Source organism: Oncorhynchus tshawytscha, linkage group LG13, assembly GCF_018296145.1.
Source record: "Oncorhynchus tshawytscha isolate Ot180627B linkage group LG13, Otsh_v2.0, whole genome shotgun sequence".
Lineage (NCBI taxonomy): Eukaryota > Metazoa > Chordata > Actinopteri > Salmoniformes > Salmonidae > Oncorhynchus > Oncorhynchus tshawytscha.
In genome coordinates, this window is record NC_056441.1 from 46,146,406 (window position 1) to 46,173,624 (window position 27,219).

Consider the following 27,219-nt stretch of genomic DNA (forward strand, 5'->3'; position numbering starts at 1 on the left):
ACATTTTATTTTATCCTTTTAAACTACTTCAGAATTTTAAGTGAGCAAGAGACACTGCCCAGCTTAATTTAGACAGGGCACTATCAGAAAATAGGAATAAGTCATTTTGAACTTACTGCCAGAAATTCCATTTGCTACAAAGCAAGCGTGTTACAAGACAAGAGAGAGGTGAAAGGAAGACATCGAAAATCAATAGCAGGCATGCAACCATCGGCAGTCCGGGTTAGGTGAACAGTATAAGCCTTAGTCATAAAACTATATCATTTTATTGATACATGAACAGAGAGAGAGAGAAAGAGAGAGAGAGAGAGAGAAAGAAGGAGAGATGGAGAATCAGACAGAGGGAGAGAATGCGAGTGCAAGTGAGGAGAGAGGACCAGCTGCAGTCTAGGGACTGAAAGCCAGGTGGTTGTGTGATTTCAAAAAAAGCCAAACAAGTAAGCAGTTTTGCCTTGTCACTTTCTTCAATGCACTAGGACTCTGCTGGGAGTCTCAAAGCCATTTTAAACTTGACTTAATATTTCACTCAATATTTACAAGGCTGACATTTATATTTACAAGACAAATTTATACTTTAATTTGGATGTTTTGGGATTATAAAAACAATCTTAATGTTTTCCTCAAATGTATTAGCCAAGTTCCAGATCGGGTTGTGTTAGCCAACTCCTATAGTCATTGCCATGTCAAATACAGCACAAACAGATCTGGGACGAGGCTACTGATGTATCCGTGTATTAGCAGAACCTGCTTCCCTAGCCTGGTCCCAGAACTGTGTATACTCTTGCCATTGCTCATTGTCAAGCCAAACATGACAATGACTGACAAGAGTTGGCATGATAGCACTAACAGACTAGCACATAGCCTACTGCTCCCCTGCCCAGCAGAGTCAAAATGGCCACATTACACATTGGGATGAGGGAGTCAATGTGATGTGCTGCAACTCAGGGGTTGCCCAGAAACAAGCTCAAATCTGGAGGTTCTGATGATATTCAAGGAGAAAATGTAAGTATTTCACTCACAGATTTGCCACAGAGTAATCGAAAGGCAGGAAATGTGAAAGGATCAGTTGAGATTTAACCTGAAGTACCCTCTCATGTCAGTAATGTGTGAGAACAGTATACAGAGAAATATAACACACTGTATCTGAAATCTACTCGACAGAACATAATTCTAGTATCTATCATTCTCCAACATGACAATTTCCAGAAATATCAAAGTGATACAGCTTTATGTTGGGTTATACTGTCAGTTTAGCATACATAATAGGAAATACTACTGAGAACACATTGGTTAGTTCAGCCACAAAGTCTCAATAAGTAAGCATTATTCATGTCACTCATCTTTGCCATTGTCTACAAAACGTTTAGTATCTGATTAACCAATAACAAGAGGCCTCATTAACCAATAACAAAATATAAACGCAACATGCAACAATATCAAATATTTTATCAAGTTAGTTTATACAGTATAAGGAAATCAGTCAATTGAGATACATTCATTGGACCCTAATCTATGGATTTCACATGACTGGGAATACAGATATGCATCTGTTGGTCACAGATATCTATTTTTCTTTTAAAAAGGTAGGGATGTGGATCAGAAAACCAGTCAGTATCTGGTGTGATCACGATTTGCCTCATGCAGCGCGACATATCCTTCGCATAGATTTGATTAGACTGCTGATTGTGGCCTGTGGAATGTTGTCCCACTCCTCTTCAATGGCTGTGCGAAGTTGCTGGATATTGGCAGGAACACGCTGTCGTACACGTCGATCTAGAGCATCCCAAACAGGCTCAATGGGTGACGTGTCTTGCGAATATGCAGACAATGGAAGAACTGGGACATTTTCAGCTCCCAGGAATTGTTTACAGATTCTTGCGACATGGGTCGTGCATTATCATACTGAAACATGAGGTGATGGAGGCGGATGAATGGCACGGCAATGGGCCTCCGGATCTCATCACGATATCTCAGTGCATCCAAACTGTGGCATTTATATTTTTGTTCAGTGTACTATGACAACATTTTGTGACGTTTTTGTTAGTTTTGGTATTTGGATGTTTCAGGCAAGCTGAAGTTGGTAGCCGACATCTATGCCCCTTCATCGGTAATTGGTCATCAGTAAGGATTATTAAATTAAGTGTTTGTTTACATTCAACGAGAGAAGACTCGTTTTCATGCAAATTATTTCACTTGAGAAATACTGCACCAAACAGCTTAAGATCTCCTTGGCAAAAACTTTAATTCAGACTATTTTGAGAAGTGGCTACAGCGTCTCAAGATGGACAAATAGACCTATTGCCGCTTTTTTTCAAGCTTAGTTCTTTTGAGTATGCGAGCACACCCGTGGACAGAGGTCCTACCTTTTCCTCGTATTCCCCCGGCTGGTTGGTAATCATGACACCCCCACTGCCTATGGGGAAGGTGGCCTTGCAGTTGGTTAACCACTGTGGGACAGGAAAGGGGAGTTATTGTGACATCATATTCTGAAATGATGAGTTGATGAAACATTGGTACTTCAATCAATCAAAGGTATAAAGCCCTCAACATCAACAGTTGTCACAAAAGTAACTCAGGGATGCGGTAATTCAGCTGAGACAAAGAGGAAGTGGTAAGTAAAAACTTGTTAGCAGGAAGAAACCTCGAGAGTAACCAGACACCGAGTCCATCCTCTTCGGGCTGTACCAAGGTGACTTTGGTAACCGGGTGTATTTAAAACATGTAGTAACAGCAACTCATGTATCAGGGCTTACAGCTATGGCTGCTTCTTTCCTGCTGTTGTAAGTGTCCAGATATTCTTGGAGTTCCAGTACACTAAATTTAATCTTCTCCAGGAGCCCATAGGAGATGATCTGGGGAATGAAAACCATTTTGTTTTATACTTGGGGTGACCAAAAGAGTGGTCTAATGACACATTGTTATTGTTTGATAAGATTGTACATGAGAACATCGTACATCAGCAAAAAATATACACAATACATACAGTACATACATAATATAAAACATGTTGGCATTGCATTACACTACTAATTATAAAACTGAAGTATAGAAGTGAATTAATTGCTGATCTACCAAAATACCATAAGTTACACCCATTACACAGGAATAGAATATAATTAGTAAATGCTGATCTATTACTCACGGTGTCAGCGTCTATGAACAGCGTAGGACACTCGGAGCATGATGTCAGCATCTGGGACGACCTGAGGAACTTGGAACCTATCCCTCGCAGGCCATCTCCTAGGTACCCCGCAGCATCACAGGTTAGGGAGCAGAACTTATTCTGAATACTCTGAAAAGCAAAAAAACGAACATGTGGATCAATTGGTAGAGCATGGCGCTTGCAACGCCAAAATCATAAAAAAATAAAATAACTAATCCAAGATAGACCAACCATTTCCAATGGGCGCAAATTAATCATAGTGGGCAGAACAACAAAAGGTGGGAAGAGCCAAGCACGAGCTAGTGAGATCCCATTAGCATGTTCTAACATTTATTTGCATATTTCTGTTAGGGAACGCCTACTCTGAAGTGCACGTGTGCAACTCAATTCGCCCTTGCACTCCTAAAGAACGCAATTATTTAGAGACTTGGCTAAGGGTAAAGTCTACAAAACGCAGTCCACTGTTTGTTACAGATTTTCATTTGGGAAACAGAAATGGAGATCAAATGTTTCATCGATGAGAACATTTGCAGAATATCAGCCAAAATCGATCTCGCTCCATCTTCTCCCACTGCCGGCCACTGGGTTTGCTCTCATCACCATATTTGGTAGTGAGTGGAAACGCCAACCAGATGCATCCAACCCGGAAGCCAGCCGCACCAATGTGTCGGAGGAAACACCGTGCACCTGGCAACCTTGGTTAGCGCGCACTGCGCCTGGCCAGCCACAGGAGTCGCTGGTGCGCGATGAGACAAGGATATCCCTACCGGCCAAGCCCTCCCTAACCCGGACACGACGCTAGGCCAATTGTACGTCGCCCCACGGACCTCCCGGTCGCGGCCGGTTACGACAGAGCCTGGGCGCAAACCCAGAGTCTCTGATGGCACAGCTGGCGCTGCAGTACAGCGCCCTTAACCACTGCGCCACCCGGGAGGCCTCTAGCCTCACTCTTAAGCACTCTAAATCAGGGTTCCTGGGGTACTATCATGATAGCTTGCACTTACACTTAATCCTTTCTCTACGCTTATATTTATTCACGCTCGACCCTGCTCCTCATTCTCTTTTCATCCCTCCCATTTTTACCTCCTCTGTTTCACTTCTCTCCTTTCTCAAGTAATATACAAGTGCTATATTGCCCCTCTACGCGACACTGGTCTTTTGTTCAGAACTGGAGCCATAACCCCCGCAGCTTTTCTAAGCTTAACAGTTCAAACAGAGTAATCTTGATGGGGACTGTGGGCTTGCATCCCAAATGTTATTTCCTACATAGTGCACTGACCAGGGCCCTCTATATAGGGAATAGGGTTCAATTTGGGATGTAGCCTGATGGTCCAGTCATGTTAATCCCACTGTCCCTGCAGCAAGACATGGGTAAATCTAAAATGACATTGTTCCCTTTTTCCTATGCATTGTACAGGGAATAATAGGCCACATCATCACTATTTCAATGATCAAATTCAAAAAAGAACAATGGCAACAGTAGCAGGAGGTTGGCCCGTTCCATTTGTTCTACCAGCAGAAAAAACGAAGAACTTTCTAAACAGCATGCATATAGAGAAGGGCACTCAACTTGTACTGCACTGACTCATATCCCTGATGATTGGCTAAAATAAATGGATAATTAGATGATAGTTGGAGTGTTATGTTTAGATTTCAGTGAAGCCTTTTATGTTATTGATCATAACTCACTTGATAGGATTTTACATCACATGGTTGGAGAGTTACTTAACTAATTGAGTAATTACTCAGAGTATTCTTCAAATGGGAGCTACACTAACATCAGATATGGGTCTTTCTAGAAAAAAAAGGGGTCAATTTGTAACATCAGGGTCAAAATGGTTTGATATACATGTAATTATTATTACATGTGTAGTTACAGTAATAACAATCTAGATGGGCACAATGAGACCATAACTCCTAGCAACAAAACATCTACATGTCATTCAAAATGTCAACTGGCTACTAGGCATGACACTGAATGTTTCTTTGTCATGCCTAGAACCCAGGTCTGTTTGTGCTTTGGTCAACTTCTCTATCATTTATAGCTATGCTAAACAGAATAATGGAAAAGATGAACAGCATTTATACATTTGTTTTATAGTTTATATAATATTTTAATACAATAATAATAATAATGTTTTTTTTCAAAGTCATTGACAATAATAACTGAAAATGAAAAAATTATAATCAGTAAACTGAAAACGAGACTTCACATCGTCTCCTCTGTCCTTGTTTCCTCCACTCCACGCCTCTCCTCGAAAGTGCATTGGAGCCCGAGGGGAGGAACGTTTCCTCCTTTCCCCTAATGTGCTTTGAGAGGGAGGTGAGAAATGGAGGAAACAAGGAGACAATCTCAATTGCATTTCCTTCACACCTTCTTAAAATCCATTGGATAAGAAGGTGAGGGGAGGGACCTCTGACCTTCTCATCCCATTGGTTTTTGAGAAGGAGACAAGGAGAGGATGCAACAAATCAAGGAAATACAATTGAGATTCTCCAAGGACAGAGGAAGCAATTATTCGACAGGTATTAGCTCCCTCTCCCTATTTGACAGCTATATCTCCCTCCCTCTCCTGTTGTCTCGACCTCTGAATGATCGGCTATAAAAGCCAACTGACATTTACTCCTGAGGTGCTGATCTGTTGCACGCACTACAAACACAGATTTCTTATTTGACCCTTCTGGTCATCTATGAACGTTTGAACATCTTGAAGAACTATCTGGCCTTAATGGCCATATACTCCACTCGGCACACTCAGAAGAGGACTGGCCAGCCCACAGAGCCTGGTTCCTCTCATTTTTAACCTTTATTTTTAACCATGCAAGTCAGTTAAGAACAAATTCTTATTTACAATGACGGCCTACCTCGGCCAAACCCTTCCCTAACCCAGACGCCGCTGGGCAAATTGTGCACCGCCCTATGGGACTCCTTATTATGGCCGGTTGTGATACAGCCCGTAATCGAACCAGGGTCTGTAGGTTTCTTTGTAGATTCCAGCCTTTGTAGGGAGTTTTTCCTAGACACTGCACTTCTACATCTGATGACATCTGCTGATGTAAAAAGGGCTTTATAAATAAATTAGATTTTGATTTGATATTTTAAAAAATTGACTGACTAACTGAACTACCATAATACCCATGGCCTGTCCAGAAACAACCCCCTAGCCACTACTGCCCAAACTCTTGACACTTCTGGAAATATGATAGGGATTGATGGATGGGGACAAGGTGAGAGCTCCACCTTACCCTTTAATAGGCTTGGTGGAATTTTGTCCACTACAAGAAATGCTCACTGATACCCTAGCTTATAGAAATACCCATATGGACAGTGCGGTACCCCTCAGGTCAGTTGCCTTGGGCTGTAAAATGACTATGTATGCTGATTGCACATTCTACACCTCTGCACCTACTGCCAGTGAGCTCACAGAGACTCTTAGCAAGGAGTTACAGTCAGAGTCAGAATGGGTAATTAACAATAAACTGGCCTTCAATACATCTAAAACCAAAAGCATTGTATTTGGTTCAAAGCCTTCTCTTAGACCTTAACCTCAACTGGAGTTGTGCATAAAGGGTGTGACCATTAAAGAAGTTGAAGAAGAAGTAACATTGAATGGTCAGTTATCATGGTCAAATCATATTGACAAAGATGGGGAGGTAAATCCTATATAAAAAGATGATCTTTGTCAAAACGCAGAACAAACTGTAGTAGTTGTTGAGGCTTTGATCTTTACCCATCTTGATTATTGTCAGGTAATGGTCACGTGCAGCAAAGAAAGACCTAGGAAAGCTGCAGCTGGTTGAAAACAAAGCAGCACACCTTGCCTTTAACTGCAACACACAACTAACATCAACATGCATGATAGTCTTTCATGGATGAGGGTTCTCTTCAAATCAACCTTAAAAAAATTGGTCACATGCGCCGAATACAACACCTTACCGTGAAATGCTTACTTTCAAGCCCTTAACCAACAGTGCAGATCAAGAAGAGTTAAGATTTTTTTTAACCAATTCTCACACACACACACACACACACACACACACACACACACACACACACACAGCTCAAAAAAATAAAGGGAACACTAAAATAATATCCTAGATCTGAATGAAATATTATTAAATACTTTTCTTTACATAGTTGAATGTGCTGACAACAAAAATCACACAAAAATGGAAATCAAATGTATCAACCCATGGAGGTCTGGATTTGGAGTCACACTCAAAATTAAAGTGGAAAACCACACTACAGGCTGATCCAACTTTGATGTAATGTCTTTAAAAAAAAAAGTCAAAATGAGGCTTAGTAGTGTGTGGTCTCCACGTGCCTGTATGACCTCCCTACAACGCCTGGGCATGCTCCTGATGAGGTGGCGGAGGGTCTCCTGAGGGATCTCCTCTCAGACCTGGACTAAAGCATCCACCAACTCCTGGACAATCTGTGGTGCAACGTGGCATTGGTGGATGAAGCTAGACATGATGTCCCAGATGTGCTCAATTGGATTCAGGTCTGGGGAACGGGTGGGCCAGTCCATAGCATTAATGCCTTCCTCTTGCAGGAACTGCTGACACACTCCAGCCACATGAGGTCTAGCATAGTCTTGCATTAGGAGGAACCCAGGGCCAACCGCACCAGCATATGGTCTCACAAGGGGTCTGAGGATCTCATCTCGGTACCTAATGGCAGTCAGGCTACCTCTGGCGAGCAAATGCCACCCCACACCATGACTGACCCACCGCCAAACCGGTCATGCTGGAGGATGTTGCAGGCAGCAGAAAGTTCTCCACGGTGTCTCCAGACTCTGTCACGTGCTCAGTGTGAACCTGCTTTCATCTGTGAAGAGCACAGGGCGCCAGTGGCGAATTTGCCAATCTTGGTGTTCTCTGGCAAATGCCAAACGTCCTGCACGGTGTTGGGCTGTAAGCACAACCCCCACCTATGGGACGTCGGGCCCTCATACCACTCTCATGGAGTCTGTTTCTGACCGTTTGAGCAGACACATGCACATTTGTGGCCTGCTGGAGGTCATTTTACAGGGCTCTGGCAGTGCTCCTCCTTGCACAAAGGCGGAGGTAGCGGTCCTGCTGCTGGGTTGTTGCCCTCCTACGGCCTCCTCCACGTCTCCTGATGTACTGGCCTGTCTCCTGGTAGCGCCTCCATGCTCTGGACACTACGCTGACAGACACAGCAAACCTTCTTGCCACAGCTCGCATTGATGTGCCATCCTGGATGAGCTGCACTACCTGAGCCACTTGTGTGGGTTGTAGACTCCGTCTCATGCTACCACTAGAGTGAAAGCACCGCCGGCATTCAAAAGTGACCAAAACATCAGCCAGGAAGCATAGGAACTGAGAAGTGGTCTGTGGTCACCACCTGCAAAACCACTCCTTTATTGGGAGTGTCTTGCTAAATGCCTATAATTTCCACCAGTTGTCTATTCCATTTGCACAACAGCATGTGAAATTTATTGCCAATCAGTGTTGCTTCCTCAGTGGACAGTTTGATCTCACTTGGAGTTACATTGTGTTGTTTAAGTGTTCCCTTTAGTTTTTTGAGCAGTATATATATATATATATATATAAAAACACAACAATGAGGCTATATACAGGGGGTACCGGTACCGAGTCAGTGCGTGGGGGTACAGGTTAGAGGTAATTTGTACATGTATGTAGGGGTGAAGTGATTCTGCATAGATAAGAGAGTAGGCAGTGTACAAAACAAATGGGGGGGTCAACGTAATCCGGTGTTTATTTGATTAATTGTTCAGCAGTCTTATGGCTTGGGGGTAGAAGCTTTTAAGGAGCCTTTTGGTCCTAGACTTGGCTCTCCGGCACCGCTTGCAGTGAGGTAGCAGAGAAAACAGTCTGACTTGGTTGAGTGGAGTCTGACGAATGTTTTGGGATTTCCTCTGACACCGCCTATTATATACAGTTGAAGTCAGAAGTTTACAGTCACTTAGCCAAATACATTTAAACCTAGTTTCTCACAATTCCCAACATGTAATCCAAGTGAAAATTCCCTATCTTAGTTCAGTTAGGATCACCACATTATTTGAAGAATGTGAAATGTCAGTTGAGAGAATTATTTATTTCAGCTTTTATTTCTTTCTTCACATTCCCAGTGGGTCAGAAGTGTACATACACTCAATTAGTATTTGGTAACATTGCCTTTAAATTGTTTCACTTGGGTCAAACGTTCAGGTAGCCTTCCACAAGCTTCCCACAATATGTTGGGTGGATTTTGGCTCATTCCTACTGACAGAGCTGGTGTAACTATGTCAGATTTGTAGGCCTCGTTGCTCGCTTTTTGAGATCTGCCCACAAATGTTCTATAGGATTGAGGTCAGGGCTTTGTGATGGCCACTCCAATACCTTGACTTTGTTGTCCTTGAGCCATTTTGCCACAACTTTGGAAGTATGCTTGGGGTCATTGTCCATTTGAAAGACCCATTTGCAACAAGCTTTAACTTCCCGACATATGTCTTGAGATGTTGCTTCAATATATTCCCATAAACTTTCCTTCCTCATGTGTATTTCACAAACTAGATTGCATCCAGTCCCTCCGACAGCAAAGCACCCCCACAACATGATGCTGCCACCCCCATGCTTCACTGTTGGGATGGTGTTCTTCAGCTTGCAAGCCTCCCCCTTTTTCCTTCAAACATAACGATGGTCATTATGCCAAACAGTTCTATTTTTGTTTCATCAGACCAGAGGATATTTCTCTAAAAAGTACCATCTTTGTCCCCATGTGCAGTTGCATACCATAGTCCGGCTTTTTTATGGCTCTTTTGGAGCAGTGGCTTCTTCCTTGCTGAGCGGCCTTTCAGGTTATGTCGATATAGGACTCGTTTTACAGTGGATATAGATACTTTTGTACCCGTTTCCTCCGGCATCTTCCCAAGGTCCTTTGCTGTTCAGTCTCCTGAGGGGGTTAAAGGTTTTGTCATGCCCTCTTCACAACTGTCTTGGTGTGTTTGGACCATGATAGACCGTTGGTGATATGGACACCAAGGAACTTGAAACTCTCGCTCCACTACAGCCCCGTTGATGATAAATGGGGGCCTGTTCGGCCCGCCGTTTTCCTGTAGTCCACGATTGGCTCCTTGCTCACATTGAGGGAGACGTTGTTGTCCTGGTACCACTCTGCCAGTTATCTGACCTGCTCCCTATAGGCCGTGTCATCGTTGTCGGTGATCAGGCCTACCACTGTGGTGTCGTCAGCAAACTTAATGATGGTGTTGGAGTCGTGTTTGGCCACAGTCATGGGCAAACAGGGAGTACAGGAGGGGACTAAGTACACACCCCAGAGGATCAGCGTGGCAGACGTGCTTAATATTACCCTTAACACCCGGGGTGTGGCCCGTCAGTCAGTCCAGGATCCAGTTACAGGGTCCTTTGCTTCGTGGGCACTATGGTGTTGAACGCTGAGCTGTAGTCAATGAACAGCATTCTCACATAGGTGTTCCTTTTGTCAAGGTGGGAAAGGGCAGAAAGGGCAGTGTGGAGTGCAATTTAGATTGCGTAATCTGTGGTTCTGTTGGGGCGGTATGCGAATTGCAGTGGGTCTAGGGTATCTGGGAGGATGCTGTTCATGTGAGCCATGACCAGCCTTTCAAAGCACTTCATAGCTACAGACGTGAGTGCTAAGAGGCTGTAATAATTTAGGCAGGTTACCTCTGTGTTCTTGGGCACAGGGACTATGGTGGTCTGCTTGAAACATGTAGGTATTACATGGAAAAGGTTGAAAATCTCAGTGAAGACACTTAAGTTGGTCCGTGCATGCTTTGCGTACACGTCCTGGTAATCTGGCCGCGCGGCTTTCTGAACGTTGACCTATTTAAAGGTCTTGCTCACATCGGCTACTGAGAGCGTTATCACACAGTAATCGAGAACAGCTGGTGCTCTTGTGCATGCTTCAGTGTTGCTTGCCTCGAAGCGAGCATAAAAAGGCATTTAGCTCGTCTTGTAGGCTTGAGTCACTGGGCAGCTCACGTCTGGGATTCCCTTTGTCGCCCGTAAAAGTTTTCAAGCCCTGCCAGATCCGACAAGCGTCAGAGCTGGTGTAGTAGGATTCAATCTTAATCCTGTATTGACGCTTGGCTTGTTTGATGGTTCGTGGGATTTCTTATAGGTGTCCAGATTAGTGTCCCGCTCCTTGAAAGCGGAAGCTCTAGCCTTTAGCGCGATGCGGATGTTGCCTTTAATCAATGGCTTCTGGTTGGGATATATGCATACGGTCACTGTGGGGACGACGTCGTCGATGCACTTATTGATGAAGCCGATTCCTGGAGGTGGTATACTCCTCAATGCCACTGGATGAATCCCGGAACATATTCCAGTCTGTGCTAGCAAAACAGTCCTGTAGTGTAACATCCGCACCATCTGACCACTTCGGTATTAAGCGAGTCACTGATACCTCCTTTAGTTTATGCTTGTAAGCAGGAGGATAGAATTATGGTCAGATTTGCCAAATGGAGGGCGGGGGAGAGCTTTGTGTGCATCTCTGTGTGTGGAGTAAAGGTGGTGTAGAGTTTTTTTTCCTCTGGTTGAACATGTGACATGCTGGTAAAAATGTGATTAAACTGATTTAAGTTTGCCTGCATTAGGCCACTAGGAGAGCTGCTTCTGGGTGAGCATTTTCTTGTTTGCTTATGGCCTTATAGGTGGTTGGTTGAGTGATCTCTTAGTTCCAACATCGGTCTGTGGTGGTAAATAGATGGCTACGAATAATATAAACTCAGCAAAAAAAGAAACATCCTCTCACTGTCAACTGCGTTTATTTTCAGCAAACTTAACATGTGTAAATATTTGTATGAACATCACAAGATTTAACAGACAAACTGAACAAGTTCCACAGACATGTGACTAACAGAAATGGAATAATGTGTCCCTGAACAAAGGGGGGAGGGGTGGTCAAAATCAAGTCAGTAGCTGGTGTGGCCACCAGCTGCTAAATACTGCAGTGCATCTCCTCCTCATTGACTGCACCAGATTTGCCAGTTCTTGCTGTGAGATGTTAACCCACTCTTCCAAAGGTACCTGCAAGTTCCCAGACATTTCTTGGAGGGAATGGCCCTAGCCCTCACCCTCCGATCCAACAGGTCCCAGACGTGCTCAATGGGATTGAGATCCGGGCTCTTCGCTGGCCATGGCAGAACACTGACATTCCTGTCCTGAAGAAAATCACGCACAGAACGAGCAGTAGGCTGGTGGCATTGTCATGCTGGAGGGTTGTGTCAGGATGAGCCTGCAGGAGGGTACCACATGAGGGAGGAGGATGTCTTCCCTATAATGCACAGCGTTGAGATTGCCTGCAATGACAACAAGCTCAGTCTGATGATGCTGTGACACACCGCCCCAGACCATGACGGACCCTCCACCTCCAAATCGATCCCGCTCCAGAGTACAGGCCTCGGTGTTACACTCATTCCTTCAAAGGTAACCGCGAATCCAACCAACAACCCTGGTGAGACAAAACTGACTCGTCAGTGAAGAACACTTTTTGCCAGTCCTGTCTGGTACAGCGACGGTGGGTTTGTGCCCCTAGGTGACGTTGTTGCCAGTGATGTCTGGTGAGGACCTGCCTTATAACAGGTCTACAAGCCCTCAGTCCAGCCTCTCTCGGCCTATTGTGGACAGTCTGAGCACTAATGGAGGGATTGTGCATTCCTGGTGTAACTTGGGCAGTTGTTGTCATCCTGTACCTGTCCTGCAGGTGTGATGTTCGGATGTACCGATCCTGTGCAGGTGTTGTTACACGTGGTCTGCCACTGCGAAGACGATCAGCTGTCTATCCTGTCTCCTTGTAGCTCTGTCTTCGGTGTCTCACAGTACGGACATTGCAATTTATTGCCCTGGCATCTGCAGGGCATCCACATCTGCAGTCCTCATGCCTCCTTGCAGCATGCCTAAGGCACGTTCACGCAGATGAGCAGGGACCCTGGGCATCTTTCTTTTGGTGTTTTTCAGAGTCAGTAGAAAGGCCTCTTTAGTATCCTAAGTTTCCATAACTGTGATCTTAATTGCTTACCGTCTGTAAGCTGTTAGTGTCTTAATGACCGTACCATAGGTGCATGTTCATTAATTGTTTATGGTTCGTTGAACAAGCATGGGAAACAGTGTTTAAACCCTTTACAAAAGAAGATCTGTGAAGTTATTTGGATTTTTACAAATTATCTTTGAAAAGACAGGGTCCTGAAAAAGTGACGTTTCTTTTTTTGCTGAGTTTAGAAGAATACTCGCTTGGGGATAGTGTGGTTTCCAGCTTATCATAAGGTACTCTACCTCAGGCGAGCAATACCTCAAGACATCGCGCACCAGCTGTTATTGACAAAAAGACACCCCCCCCCCCCAGAGCTTCTCTGTTCTGCCGGTGCATTGAAAATCCCTCCAGCTCTATATTGTCTGTGTAGTCGTTCAGCCATGACTCGGTGAAACGTAGGATATTACAGTTCTTAATGTCCCATTGGTAGGATAATCGTAGGTCATCCATTTTTATTTTCCAATGATTGCATGTTAGCAAGTAGAATTGATGGCAATGGGACTTTACTCGCTCACCTACGGATTCTCAAAAGGCAGCCTGATCTGCGTCCTCTTTTCCTCTGTCTTTTCTTCACCAAATTGTGATTCTGGGCCTGTTCCCGGGAGAGCAGTGTCTTTCTCATCGGGCTCGTTTTAAAGAAAAAAAAGCTTCTTTCAGTCCGTGGTGAGTAATCCCAGTGTTGATGTTCAGAAGTTATTTTCGGTCATAAGAGACGGTAGCAGCAACATTATGTGCAAAATAAGTTTTAAAAAACAAGTTACAAACAATGCAAAAAATTTACAAAATAGCACAATTTATTACGGGCATGTAAAACGTCAACAATCCTCTTCGGCGCCATTTTTCTAGTCTTTTTTTCTAGTCTTTTTGATTCAGATGGTTTACTCGTTTCAGCAACAACAAAAAATAAATATATAATTTTCAATGGAAGGAGACACGAAGCGACATTCTAAGATTTGACTGTTGGCAACTATAGTTGCGAATTTCAGTAACACAACTTTGTGATAACCAATCAGAAAAGGGAAGCTCTCGCTAGCCAGCTTAAACACTGTGCTCGATAGGCTACCACCAACGATACTGTTTCACATGCTGTAAAAAAATAAACGCACAGGGGGGAGAGCACAGGTAGTGAGCAATGTGTATCCACCATCTACCTGGAAGAAGGAGGAGAAGACTTGGAAGGTGTAGATGGCGCAGGAGCCGTCCGAGTCGGACACCAGCTGGTTGATGTGCCGCCGCCACGCCTCGTCGGCATCGTCGCACACCGCCGGCTGGAACGCCGCCAGGATGGCCGAGAAGAAGGGTGACGGAGGAAGGGAAGAACGAGACTCCATCAGCTCGTCTCTCTCCTCCTCGCCGAGACTGGTGGGGTAAACCAGGCACACACATGAAGAAATAGCAGCACTCCAAAACACTTTTCAGACCCTCATGCTGACCAGAACTATATTGTGTCTGCTTACATAATAGTATTTTACCATTCAGTAGTATGAAAAGGTTATAAATACTGACAAAAGCACTGTTGCAGGTTTGATTAGACTTTCATGATCACATTTTATGACCAATTCCATTACAATTAATAAGCATTTATTGGCCTGAAATGTATAAAGCACTATAAAAACTCTTTCATTAACCACATTTTCTTCTAACAGACCTGAACAGTGCTATGTACCTGGGCAGTGCGCTGAAGTCCAGGTCCAGTTCTCCTCGGTCGTCTCCCGGAGCCAGATTTTCCAGGCTGAAGCTGTCGCCGCTGCAGTCAAAGCCTGGCAGGAGGTCACTGATGGACAGGTCATCCTCATGGATGTTCGTGTCTTCTACTGATACCTCAGCCTTGAGGGAGAGAGGAAAGGAGGGAGGGACTTACTCGAAGTGCCGGCATCAGATGGGCAATATCAGGTTGCGTTCCAAATGGCACCCTACTCCCGAGGTAGTGCACTACTTTGACTAGGGTTCATAGGGCTCTGGTCAAAAGTAGTGCACTATATAGGGAAAAGGGTGCTATTTGGGAAGCACACTCAGTGTAGTACCCCCAGCCAATTTGATCTATTCCAGTACTTCAAAACTGGCTGTAGTTACTTGAGGACAGGTTTTGGGAAACACTGATGGGGTTCTACTGACGGAATCCAGTGAGTGACGGTAAATCACTGAGAGCACTGTGTTAAAGCACTCCATGAATCCATTATTATTACATGCACTCAAATATTCTTGATTATGTGCTTTTGGGGGAATATGCATAATATTGCTGAATGATGAGAATGACTCACAATTATGACACTTTCCTCCTAAAGGTAAGACATTTTTTGAAAGTACAGTATTAGGAATAAATGATAGGCACACTGCCCTTTCCAATGGACAAAGATACTGTGTTTAATTTCACATTTGGTTACGTTTTCACGAGTGTGTACAAATTATGCCAATTGTTTCAGACACAGAAAGAGAACCACCTTGCTACCAAACAACCACAAAACCCCAAGAACACAGCAATACTATTCCTCAAAAGATAGTATTGAATATAAATGGAAGAATTTGCAGCACCAACCAGCCCATGACCCAACACATTAGATAATAGGTGTAAGAGCAGGTATTAGAAGATTTAACTGTGACATGCAGCTAACTAGAAGCTGAAGACTACAGACGGGGTCCTGCCATATCCTCTCTGGAGAAAATCTTGAAGATTCACAGAGAAATACACATAATACTTTATTGAGAAACATCAACACTTATCGCTAAAATCGAACTGCGAAAGGATAGGATATAATTGTATTATTTGGCAGCGTTGATGGGAGGAATAGGAGTGAGTGGGCGCCCATATCTCAGACACTGATGTACTTATTCACCCTCGACATTGAATTCTCTGCCAGCGAGATCTCGAAACTGGACGTTCGGGTGTGCAGAGGGGGAAGAGGAGGGTCAGCAGATGAGTTGTCACCGGAGGTGTACAGAGAGTCCAGTTGATTGACCTCCTCGGTGGGGGAGAGATTCACAATCTGCAACGAGACAAAAGTACAGCTCAGAGTCCTCCTCCAGTCTAATCATCAGATCCGGGTTAAAATAGTATTTGCTTTCTTTCAAATATTTGGATTGATCGATCGGCTAGGTTTACACTTACGGACTATTACCTTGGTTCTATGGCACCAGGCGAGCTCAATCGAGCTTGAAGTATTTGGAAGGAAACAAATACAACTTGAACCAGTGCCAGATGGGCGAGATTTGCACTTTTGGGACCATTCCATTGGTTCCATGAACTTGATCGAGCTTGAAGTACTTTGAAGAAAACAAATACTATTTGAACCCAGATCTGCTAGTCAGGACATCATGCACGAGGCAACTGTTGTGAGAGAAAACCATTCCACAATACATAGTGTAAACAAAGTATTTGAGCAGAATTGTATGGGATAAGCACAGAGCAGCAGAGCATGCCTCCTGGTTGTGTCCTAGCAATTGTAACCGTTTATACAAAAAGGTCAGATATTATTTAATCCCCCCAATAGTTAAGGTTAGGATTGGGGGGGGGATAATCTGATCCTAGGTCTGTGGTTAGAGAGACGTACCACCTGGGAGTGAGAGAGGATCTGGCTGGCGGTGATGGACTCTTCCTCTGAGGATTCCTCTGAGTCCTGGTGGGTGAACTGGCCTAGGCTGGGTGTGCTGCTGGACAGCTCACTATCATCCAGGGGCACCATGTCACTCCTGTCCAGGCTATCCATGGAGCGTCTCCGCACCCCCCAGTTGAAGCTGTCCATCGTCTCCCCCTGCGAGGACGATCCACACAGCTTTAAGAAACTAGACGACACAGAGCCAGATGCCTCACACATACACACTCACAGGGGTCTACGCAGACACACACACAAAAAGGGGTCTACACACCACACGCACACACATACATACACAGTGGTCTAAACACATGCATGCACACACAGGGGTTTACGCACACACACACACACACACACACACACACAGAGTAACCAGCAGCCACAAATACTTGACCATGCAGTGAAAGTCAAATCAAGGCTGATCTTCATGGGAGAGTTACCCAATGACAATGTCAACAGCCTCACTTATACCATTTCACACTACTGAGCGGAGGTGATACAAGCCAAGCTGAGATGTACTACCCTAGCATGGTTACACATTCAACCACAGTTGCTGGAACTGTGCTGATGGACCACGTGAACAGAAAATATCCAAGACAGCACAGTACGGTTTGGCAAGTCACGTGAAAAAGTAATCTTTTAGAGCATCACAAAAAAAACTTTCCAATGGATCAAATCAAAATAGCCCTCTTAACAAAAACTGAAAAACAACTTGAGTATGACTCCACTGGGAGCTTTTTGGACTTCCTAAATATTGTGTAGTATTATCATCCCCCTGAGCCTAATGGCCTCAGTCTAGTTTCAGATCCTCCTGGGTGAAGTTTCCTCTAGGTACAGCTTCCCCTCCCCCAATCATTACAGGGGAAAATGCAAAACTGACCCAAGATGTGTCTAGTGGAAACGTCATCCTACACCAGTTCAGATGCCAAATTACTTTCCATCAGGTCACGATTCTGGAGAATCCAACCAGCCTCCTCAAGGCTGCATTTCATATGGCACCCTACTTTCTTATGAGCCCTGGTCAAAAGTAGTGCATTATAAAGGGAATAGGGTGCCATTTGGAATACAGTCCAGGTCACCACATCAGGCAGGACAGATCCTGGACCTGTGGTGACTGACTAGCTTCATAATATTTTACTCTGGTGGAAAGCCAGGGCTAGCCTGGTCCCAGATCTGTTTGAGCCTGCCTGCAGTCCCAGCTAACAATTCTAGGGAAAGAGAATGTTTTTGTAATGTTACCCATAACGTTCCCCTGATGTTTGAGTGTCCAGTTTTCCATTAGTTAGGGGAACATATGTATGTTAGCAAAAACCTCCTGAGAACCTATTTAGCATGTTTTAACGTTAGAGTTAGAACATTTCCTTAGTCATTTCCTTATTGTTTCTCCTATTCCCCACATCCCTGACCACTGGCTGCGTCCCCTCTTACTTCAAGATGGCCAGAGTCGGTCCCCTCCTCAAGAAACCAACACTTGACCCCGCTGACGTTAAAAACTACAGACCAGTATCCCTTCTTTTATTTCCAAAACACTTGAGCGTACGGTCTCTGACCAACTCTCTCGTTATTATCAGAATAATCTTCTTGACCCTAACCAGTCAGGCTTCAAGGCGACTCAACCAACTGAGACCACTCTCCTCTGTGTCACAAAGGCTCTCCGCTCTGCCAAACGCTCTCCTAAGTCTACCTGCTGCCTTTGACACCATGAACCATCAGATCCTCCTCTCCACCCTTTCAGGGTTGGGCTCATTCTTGCATTGCATCCTACCTGGACGGTCACTCCTACCAGGTGGCGTGCCGAGGATCTGTCCCTGCACCACGTGCTCTCACTACTGGTGCCCCCCAGGGCTCGGTTCTAGACCCTCTCCACTTTTCGAAGTCACTCGGCTCAGTCATATCCTCACATGGTCTCACTTATCATTTCTATGCGGATGACACTCAACCACTATTGTCCTCTGCCCCTCTGATACCCAGGTGGCGACACGCATCTCTGCGTGCCTGGCAGACATCTCAGCTTGGATGTCGGACCGAAACCTCAAATTCAATCTCAACAAAACGGAGCTGCTCTTCCTCCCGGGAAAGGCCTGCTTGCTCCAAGACCTCTCCATCACGGTTGACAACTCCACGGTGTCCCCCTCCCAGAGAGTAAAGAACCTTGGCGTGACCCTGGACAACACTGTCAATTTCTGCAAATCAGTGACTCGCTCCTGCAGGTTCATGCTCTACAAAATCCATAGAGTACGACCTTTCCTCACACAGGAAACGGTGCAGGTTCTAATCCAGGCACTTGTCATCTCCATGGTGTTCAACCTTCCTAAGTTCACCCACTCCTCCACACACTGGCTTCCAGTCGAAGCTCGCATCATCTTCAAGACCCTGGTGCTTGCCTATGGAGCAGCAAGGGGAACTGCACCTCCTTACCGTCAGGCTATTCTCAAACCTTAAATCCTAACCCGAGTACTCCATTCCGCCACTTCTGGTCTCTTGGCCCTCCCACCCCTACGGGAGGTCAGCTTCCGCTCAGCCCAGTCAAAGCTCTATGTCCTAGTACCCCAATGGTGGAAAAAGCTTCCCCTCAAAGTCCAGGCCCATCTTTCGAAAATCGCATGAAATCTTACCTCTTTGAAGAGTATCGTAAATAACTCAGTGCCTCCGAACCCCCCCCAAAATAAAATGCACTCGTCTTTTCCCACTAGCACTAACTGTGCTGATGAATGTTGAGGGAAAATGTACTTGATATGATTGTGATGCGTTGTCTCACCTACCTAAATGGTTAGTCGCTCTCGATAACATTGTCTACTAAATGACTAAAATTTGAAATGTGAAGTCATGGTCCCCTGGAGGTTTTTGTCTAGTTCCCGGGTTGTTCCTGTGACGTCCCCAAATACATTTTTTAGGACATCCCGATGCTCCCAAAGAAATGTTCTCCGGAGAAAAAAAAGTGTTTCTTTACATATCACCCCTTGTTACGGTTGCTGAGCCCATCAAGGTCCTGATTGGTGAACCACTGATACATTTACAGCTCTTTTTCTGTTGGCAAGGGACAAACAAACAGTGCTATCAACATACATCGTTTTCAGCTAACATATTTGACACTTTGTGCATGTTCATTTCCAGTAATTCTTCTTCACTTTTTAACAAATAACCTCTCGGTTCACGGCATACTGATCTTACTGCTACACCACCGTCAAAGACTGATTTCACCGACAATGTAAAACTTTGAAGTAAAAAGTACACTAAATCAAAAATACATTATTTTTCATTGGAGTAACATTAAACAGAGTAATATGCCCACCAATATGAGATAAATAAAACAGACAACCCCTAAAATGTATGAAATAAGTCAATCAAATCAACGATGAGACAATAATCAGATTAACTAACAACTGACACACACATTGTGGAGTAGCAAGAAGATCAGAATGCCGTGACCCAAGATCTGAGTTCAAACACCAGGTAATAATAATTACTGTGTCTTTCAGAAAGTATTCACACTCCTTGACTTTGTTGTTGTTGTGTTACGTGGGATTTTCAAGTCTTGCCATTAAAGTTCAAGCCGACTTAAGTCAAAACTGTAGCTAGGCCACTCAGGAAAATTCAATGTCTTGGTAAGCAACTCCAGCGTATCACTGTTCTTTATTAAAAGCTCTGACTAAGGCCTTGAGGCCGATACATAAGCTTAATAAAGAACAGTGATACTAGCAAGAGCAGTGTGCGAGTTTCTCTTTTCTTTCAGGTTATTGTACTGCTGAAAGGTGAATTTGTCTCCCAGTATCTGTTGGAAAGCACAACTAGGTTTTCCTCTAGGATTTTGCTTGTGCTTAGCTCTATTACATTTCTTTTTCTCCTAAAAAAACTCCCTAGTCCTTGCCGATGACAAGCATACTGATAACATAATGCAGCCACCACCATTCTTGAAAACATGAAGAGTGGTACTCTATGATGTGTTGTATTTGCCCCAAACATAACACTTTGTATTCAGGACACTGACAACATAATTCCATTCCGACATTATGGGGTATTGTGTGTAGACCAGTGACACAAAATCTGAACTTAATCAATTTTAAATTCAGGCTGTAACATAACAAAGTGTGGAAAAAGTCAAGGGGCGTGAATACTTTCTGAAAGCACTGTATATGAACATGCACAATATAATCTTGTATAGCAAAGTGTTTCAAATATGTAAGTTGAAAACATTGCGTGTTGAAAGTACTGTTTGTGTGTGTGGGTGTCCCTAACCTTGCAAACAGACAAAAAGCTGTAAATTGATAAGTGGTTCACCAATCAGGGCGATGGGCTCGGCAACCATAATAAGGGGTGGTGTGTAAAGAAACAAGTATTTTTCTTCCGGGGGAACGTTTCTTTAGGACCATCAGGCATAGGCCTAAAAACTTCTTTAGGGAAGTCCCTAGAAAAAGCTGGGAACTAGACAAAAACCTCCAGGGGACCATGACAGAACGTCCTGTTTTAAACGTCCTTGTACACAGGAAAGTTCTTGCAACGTTCCCATGAAACCTATCTAGAAAATGAATGACTTATAGTCTGAGAACATGGCAACCATGTTCTGTGTATGTTTGGTGTGACGTTGATTAGATATCCTCCTAACCCTAAGAAAACTGGACACATTAATCTTCTTACAATGATCCCATGAAACGTGTCTAGAAAACTAAAATTGAATATTCAGAGAACACGGTAACCACGTTCTGGGTAAGTTCTGTTTGATATTAAGGAGATGGTCTCTTGAAAATAGTCCTTGCACATCACTGGAACATTGCTATGAAAATGTTAGGTAATGACCTAATGACGTTTGTTGCTAGCTGGGATGACAGATGGGGTGGGGTTTTGCCCTTTTTGTTTTTCTACATATGTACATAGTGTTATTATTATGGAAATGATTGACATGTATTAGAATCAATGCCATTCTAACATAATTCACTGTACATGACTGGTATTAAAAAATAATCTGAGCAAATGCAACATAAATGGAGAGGAATCTGTAAGTAGTGCATTGTGTAGGGTGCATTTGGGACATTACCTCAGTGATCAACAGCTGATTATTAAGTTGCATACTACTCGTTTAAGAGCAATAAGTCTGCTCATATCCAGTGAATGGAAGGTTGTGTGTAATGTGTGTTGATGGGATTCTGTTAGGTCACGTCTGAGCTACATGATGCTATAGTATCCCTCTGACAGGAAGTACTAAGAACACAGGCCCTGACATGAAGTGTAGAGTCTTAAGTGAGGACTTGACTTAACATTAGGGTGAGTAAACCCTGAACACACTCCAAAAATGTGCGTGAGCATGCACAGTGCTACTGTATCACACACCTCCATAGGGAAAGAATCCACCCTATGTAGTGCACTACTGTAGAGCTCTGGTAAAAAGTAGTACACTACATAGGGAATAGGGTACTGTTTGGATCCATAGACTACTACATCCCACTACATTCCATCTACACAATACAGTAATTGCATTGCAACATGACTGGACTTACCTGGATCTCCTAGATGGTGGCACAGACAAAAACAGAAAAAAATAAACCCACATTACATTAGACGATAGAAGAGAAGAAATGAAAGTAGTCACAACAAAGTGTCCTGGAGATCTGTTGAGACCATAGAATTATAAAGGGCCACCCATTATGGCTTCATTGAGATGCCCCTTCTAGTAATTCCATTCGTATGGTTGAGACACTCATTTGGGATTGAGAACGTTTCTAGCTCTCGGATTTAATGATTACACTAATACTGTGTACATTAGTGTCATATGTACACAGTACTTAATGATTATGATGATGATTTTTTTTACCTCTATCATAAGGTTTCGGAGACTGAGGTTCCATAACAGCACTACACACTAAGTACTTCTGTGCACTGCAACACTACATCCAGGGAATTTATGGGTTGTGAGTGATTTGGCCAATGCATTCACATCTTCCACCCTTTTACACACCACTAAATATTCTCAGCCCTGACAGTCAGCTTGCCTGCTTAAACCAGAGGACCACATTGGAAATAAACTGTAATAAGCTGTTTTTGTTTTGCGTTTATCCTCAATGATTTCAAAGGCCTTGCATCCAGGTGCCTGATTAGAATTATGTTTTTAAATGATCAAATCAATCAACCAATCTCACCTCTCCTTCTTCTAGCTCCACGTCCAGGAAGTCAAAGTCTCTGAAGACTCTGAATTGTTGTTCGGACGTGGTGTCATCCATGTTGTTGTCCTGCTCCTGAGTCCCCTCTTCAGATGACACCAGGCTGGGCTGCAGATCCATCAGGTCCAGCTCGCCACAGCTGGAGAAGATCACCTGGGGACGGGAGGACACATAGGGGTGTGTTAAAAGCATACGTGGGAGTACCACACTCCATTAAAAAAAAGCATGCTTAAATCTACAATTCATATCAAACAAATATAATTCTCATCAATCTTTTTCATATGGGATCACGGTGCATAAACATTATTACTATGTCTATTTTTGAAACGTCTTCCATATTAAATAACCAGTCATGTTAGACAATCTTAAGGCACTACTATGGCATTGTTGAGGGGTTAAGAATGATGTGTAACCATACATACTGAGTGCACAAAACATTAGGAACACCTTTATAATATTGAGTTGGACCCCCTCAGAACAGCCTCAATTCGTCAGGGATGGACTTTACAAGGTGTCGAAAGCATTCCACAGGGATGCTGGGCCACGTTGACTCCAATGCTTCCCACAGTTGTCAAGTTGGATGGATGTCCTTTGAGAGGTGGACCATTCTTGATACACACGGGAAACTGTTGAGCGTGCCAAACCAAGCAGCGTTGCAGTTCTTGGCACACTTAAACAGGTGCGACTGCCACCTACTACCATACCCTGTTCAAAAGGGACTTAAGTCTTTCCCATTCACCCTCTGAATTGCACAGATACACAATCAGCCTCTCAATTTGGCGTAAAAATCTTTAACCAGTCTCCTCCCCTTTATTTACACTGATTGAAGTGGATGTAACAGGTTACATCAATAAGGGATTATAGTTTTCACCTGGTCAGTCTGTCATGGAAAGAGCAGGTGTTTCTAATGTTTTGTGCACTCAGTGTATAACTTTCACAAAATGCCTGCAATATGAGTAGGCCATTATCACAATCAGTGTGTCTAATTGTTGAATAAGTGATGACTGCTGCTTTCTTTCAGTGATTCTGAACAAAAAAGGTAACTTTTATGAATACTCAACATTAACTGTGTGTGTGTGTGTGTGTCTCACCGAAGGATTTTTGGTGAGCCCCAATCCCTGTCCACACAGACACAACACATTCACCAGCTTCTCCCGTGTCCTCTTCTGCAGATATGGAGAGAAGAGAGAAGTGAGGTGACGTCCCACCAGAGCAGAGCAGAGCTGCGTTGTTCAGATTGTGGAGTAGGACCTCTGAGCGGACAGCGACGCAACAAATCAGATTACGTCAATATAAATATAAAAACATGATCTGACTGTGCAACTCTTTCAAGGAAATGCATCATCACTGCCCTCCATCTTGAAAACGTGGCTGTTGTCATGCACAATTTTGTGATTGCATTAACCGTAGATCACAATACTAAAAGATAGTTGAGTAAAATTTCCTTTAAGCTACACAGACTCTTTTTACTTCTGTTGTTTCCTTTAAAAAGACTACCCTGTTCCTGCCCACTGTAAACATTGGATAACTTGAACACCATAGGAATATTTGTTCTACTTAAAGTACACAGAAATGTACTCTAATATTTCTGTCATCACACAAGTTTAGAAGATTTGACGTATCGTTGACTCTAGCCAAGAGCGCAACACATACACATTGAACTATGCTCAACTTTGTCGTGCTGGTCCAGCCAGCCTTCCAGAGGCTTTGCCTTCACACGGCCTGTCTGCCCGTTCTGTGGTGTCCACATGGTCCTAAATCCAGATGTCTAAACACTCCAAACAGCCACCTCACATTCTGAAATTGCATTTTTGTCCCTACACCAGCTTTAGATTGATTTTTTTTAAAAATAGACAAATGTGTGGTTGGGTAGACTGTTTGGAGTGTTTAGACATCTGGATTTAGGACCGCAGACACCACAGAACGGGCTGACAGGCCGTGTGAAGGCAAAGCTTCTGGAAGGCTGGCTGGACCAGCATGGCAGAGTTGAGCATAGTTCAAGGTGTATATGTTGCACTCTTCTCTTTCACCAAGTTGTAAAAGGAAGCAGATCAGAAATGGGTTACTCTTTAGTTGACTGATATAGCTAGTAAGGTAACAATTGTTTAACTTTACAGAAAAAAAACTAAACTAGTGTTTAGTCGCAGTGCTGAGCTAGTACTGTAAATGAAATGTAAGGTAATGTTTCATCCCCTCCCGACTGAGATGAAGGAATAAGCTACACTAGCTAGTAGCTACCACAGCCAGGTCATATCTAGCCTCAGTACTTTAAGTCTTCTAGTTTGTCAAAAGTTTACATACACCTTAGCAAAATACCTTTAAACATAGTTTTTCAAAATTCATGACATTTAATGCTAGTAAAAATTCCCTGTCTTAGGTCAGATAAAATCAAATGCTGATCCTAAGAATGTATAGTAGAGAGAATTATTTCAGCTTGCTAAATTTGTATTTGGTAGCATTGCCTTTAAATTGTTTCACTTGGGTCAAATGTTTCGGGTAGACTTCCCACAATGAGTTGGGTGAATTTTGGCCCATTCCTCTTGACAGAGCTGGTGTAACTGAGTCAGGTTTGTAGGCCTCCTTGATCGTACAAGCTTTTTTAGTTCTGCCCACAAATTTTCTACAGGATTGATGTCAGGGCTTTGTGTTGGCCACTCCAATACCTTGACTTTGTTGTCCATAAGCCATTTTGCCACAACTTTGGAAGTATGCTTGGGGTCATTGTCCATTTGGAAGACCCATTTGCGACCAAGCTTTAACTACCTGACTGATGTCTTGAGATGGTGCCTCAATATATCCACTTCATTTTCCTTTCCTCATGAAGCCATCTATTTTGTGAGGTGCACCTGTCCCTCCTGCAGTAAAGCACCTCCACAACATGATGCTGCCACCCCCGTGCTTCACAGTTGGGATGGTGTTCTTTGGCTTGCAAGCCTCCCGCTTTTTCCTCCAAACATAACAATGGTCATTATGGCCAAACTGGCCATTCTATTTTTGTTTCATCAGACCAGAGGACATTTCTTCAAAATGTACGATCTTTGTCCCCATGTGCAGTTGCAAAACATAGTCTTGCTTTTTTATGGCAGTTTTGGAGCAGTGGCTTCCTCCTTGCTGAGCAGCCTTTCAGGTTATAACGATATAGGACTTGTTTTACTGTGGATATAGATACTTTTGTACCCGTTTCCTCCAGCATCTTCACAAGGTCCTTTGCTGTTGTTCTGGGATTGATTAGCACTTTTCGCACCAAAGTACGTTCATCTCTAGGAGACAGAACGCGTCTCCTTCCTGAGCGGTATGACGGCTGCGTGGTCCCATGGTGTTTATACTTGCGTACTATTGTTTGTACAGATGAACGTGGTACCTTCAGGCATTTGGAAATTGCTCCCAAGGATGAACCAGACTTGTGGAGGTCTACACATTTTTTTCTGAGGTCTTGGCTGATTTCTTTTGATTTTCCCATGATGTCAAGCAAAGAGGCACTGAGTTTGAAGGTAGGCCTTGAAATAAATCCACAGGTACACCTCCAATTGACTCAAATTATGTCAATTAGCCTACCAGAAGCTTCTAAAGCCATGACATACATTTCTGGAATTTTCCAAGCTGTTTAAAAAGGCACAGTCAACTTAGTGCTGACCCACTGGAATTGTGATACTGTGAATTATAAGTGAAATAATCTATCTGTAAACAATTGTTGGAAAAAGTACTTGCGTCATGCACAAAGTAGAGGTCCTAACTGACTTGCCAAAACTGTAGTTTGTTAACAAAACATTTGTGGAGTTGTTAAAAAACAAGTTTTAATGACTCCAACCTATGTGTATGTAAACTTCCGACTTCAACTGTATCTGTCAGAGAGCAGTATGACGTGGCTAGTATTACTATCTAACAGCTGTTTGGATGGAAATATTTTGTAGCCTTTGTTTAGTCTAATTTCAGAAGTAAATGAACTTGGCAAGCTTTCACCAGTTGATATACCGTTAGAGAGCTCTGGCAAAAAGTTGGCTAACATTAGATATTCTTTCTGCCTTAATCAAACTAGACCGGAATCAAATGATGAACCCATCGGCCAACAATTGAAGATTGATATTCTGACGTTTTTTCAGTGCAATGTGAGTTTAATTAGTCAGAATGGCAATGTAACGTTATTGATCTGTCAGTTTCCCTAGCCAATTACCTACTTTTCACACTGACAGTAATAAACACCTGTAATGTTACAGATTTCCCTGTCATGATGCACGGTAGAGGTCTGCGCTGGACCGATTTCTTTATCCCGCT

At 43.5% G+C, this 27,219-nt stretch overlaps 1 protein-coding gene across 7 annotated transcripts in view; it reads right to left on the bottom strand.

Moving 5' to 3' along the window:
* The window catches only part of LOC112265009 (protein furry homolog), a 212,100-nt gene that overhangs the window by 20,472 nt on the left and 164,409 nt on the right, over nt 1–27,219 (bottom strand). For 4 of the 7 annotated variants that reach the window (XM_042295783.1, XM_042295781.1, XM_042295784.1 and 1 more), the window contains 10 exons: nt 24,039–24,113; nt 22,927–23,100; nt 22,288–22,296; nt 16,754–16,954; nt 16,040–16,189; nt 14,872–15,032; nt 14,357–14,564; nt 3,143–3,292; nt 2,754–2,852; nt 2,364–2,447 (listed from right to left, as the gene is read on the bottom strand). In XM_042295783.1, the coding sequence (XP_042151717.1) occupies nt 2,364–2,447; nt 2,754–2,852; nt 3,143–3,292; nt 14,357–14,564; nt 14,872–15,032; nt 16,040–16,189; nt 16,754–16,954; nt 22,288–22,296; nt 22,927–23,100; nt 24,039–24,113 (1,311 nt within the window). The remainder of the gene's footprint in view (nt 1–2,363; nt 2,448–2,753; nt 2,853–3,142; nt 3,293–14,356; nt 14,565–14,871; nt 15,033–16,039; nt 16,190–16,753; nt 16,955–22,287; nt 22,297–22,926; nt 23,101–24,038; nt 24,114–27,219) is intronic. The other 3 variants (XM_024441990.2, XM_024441992.2, XM_042295782.1) reach the window with 2 other exon arrangements.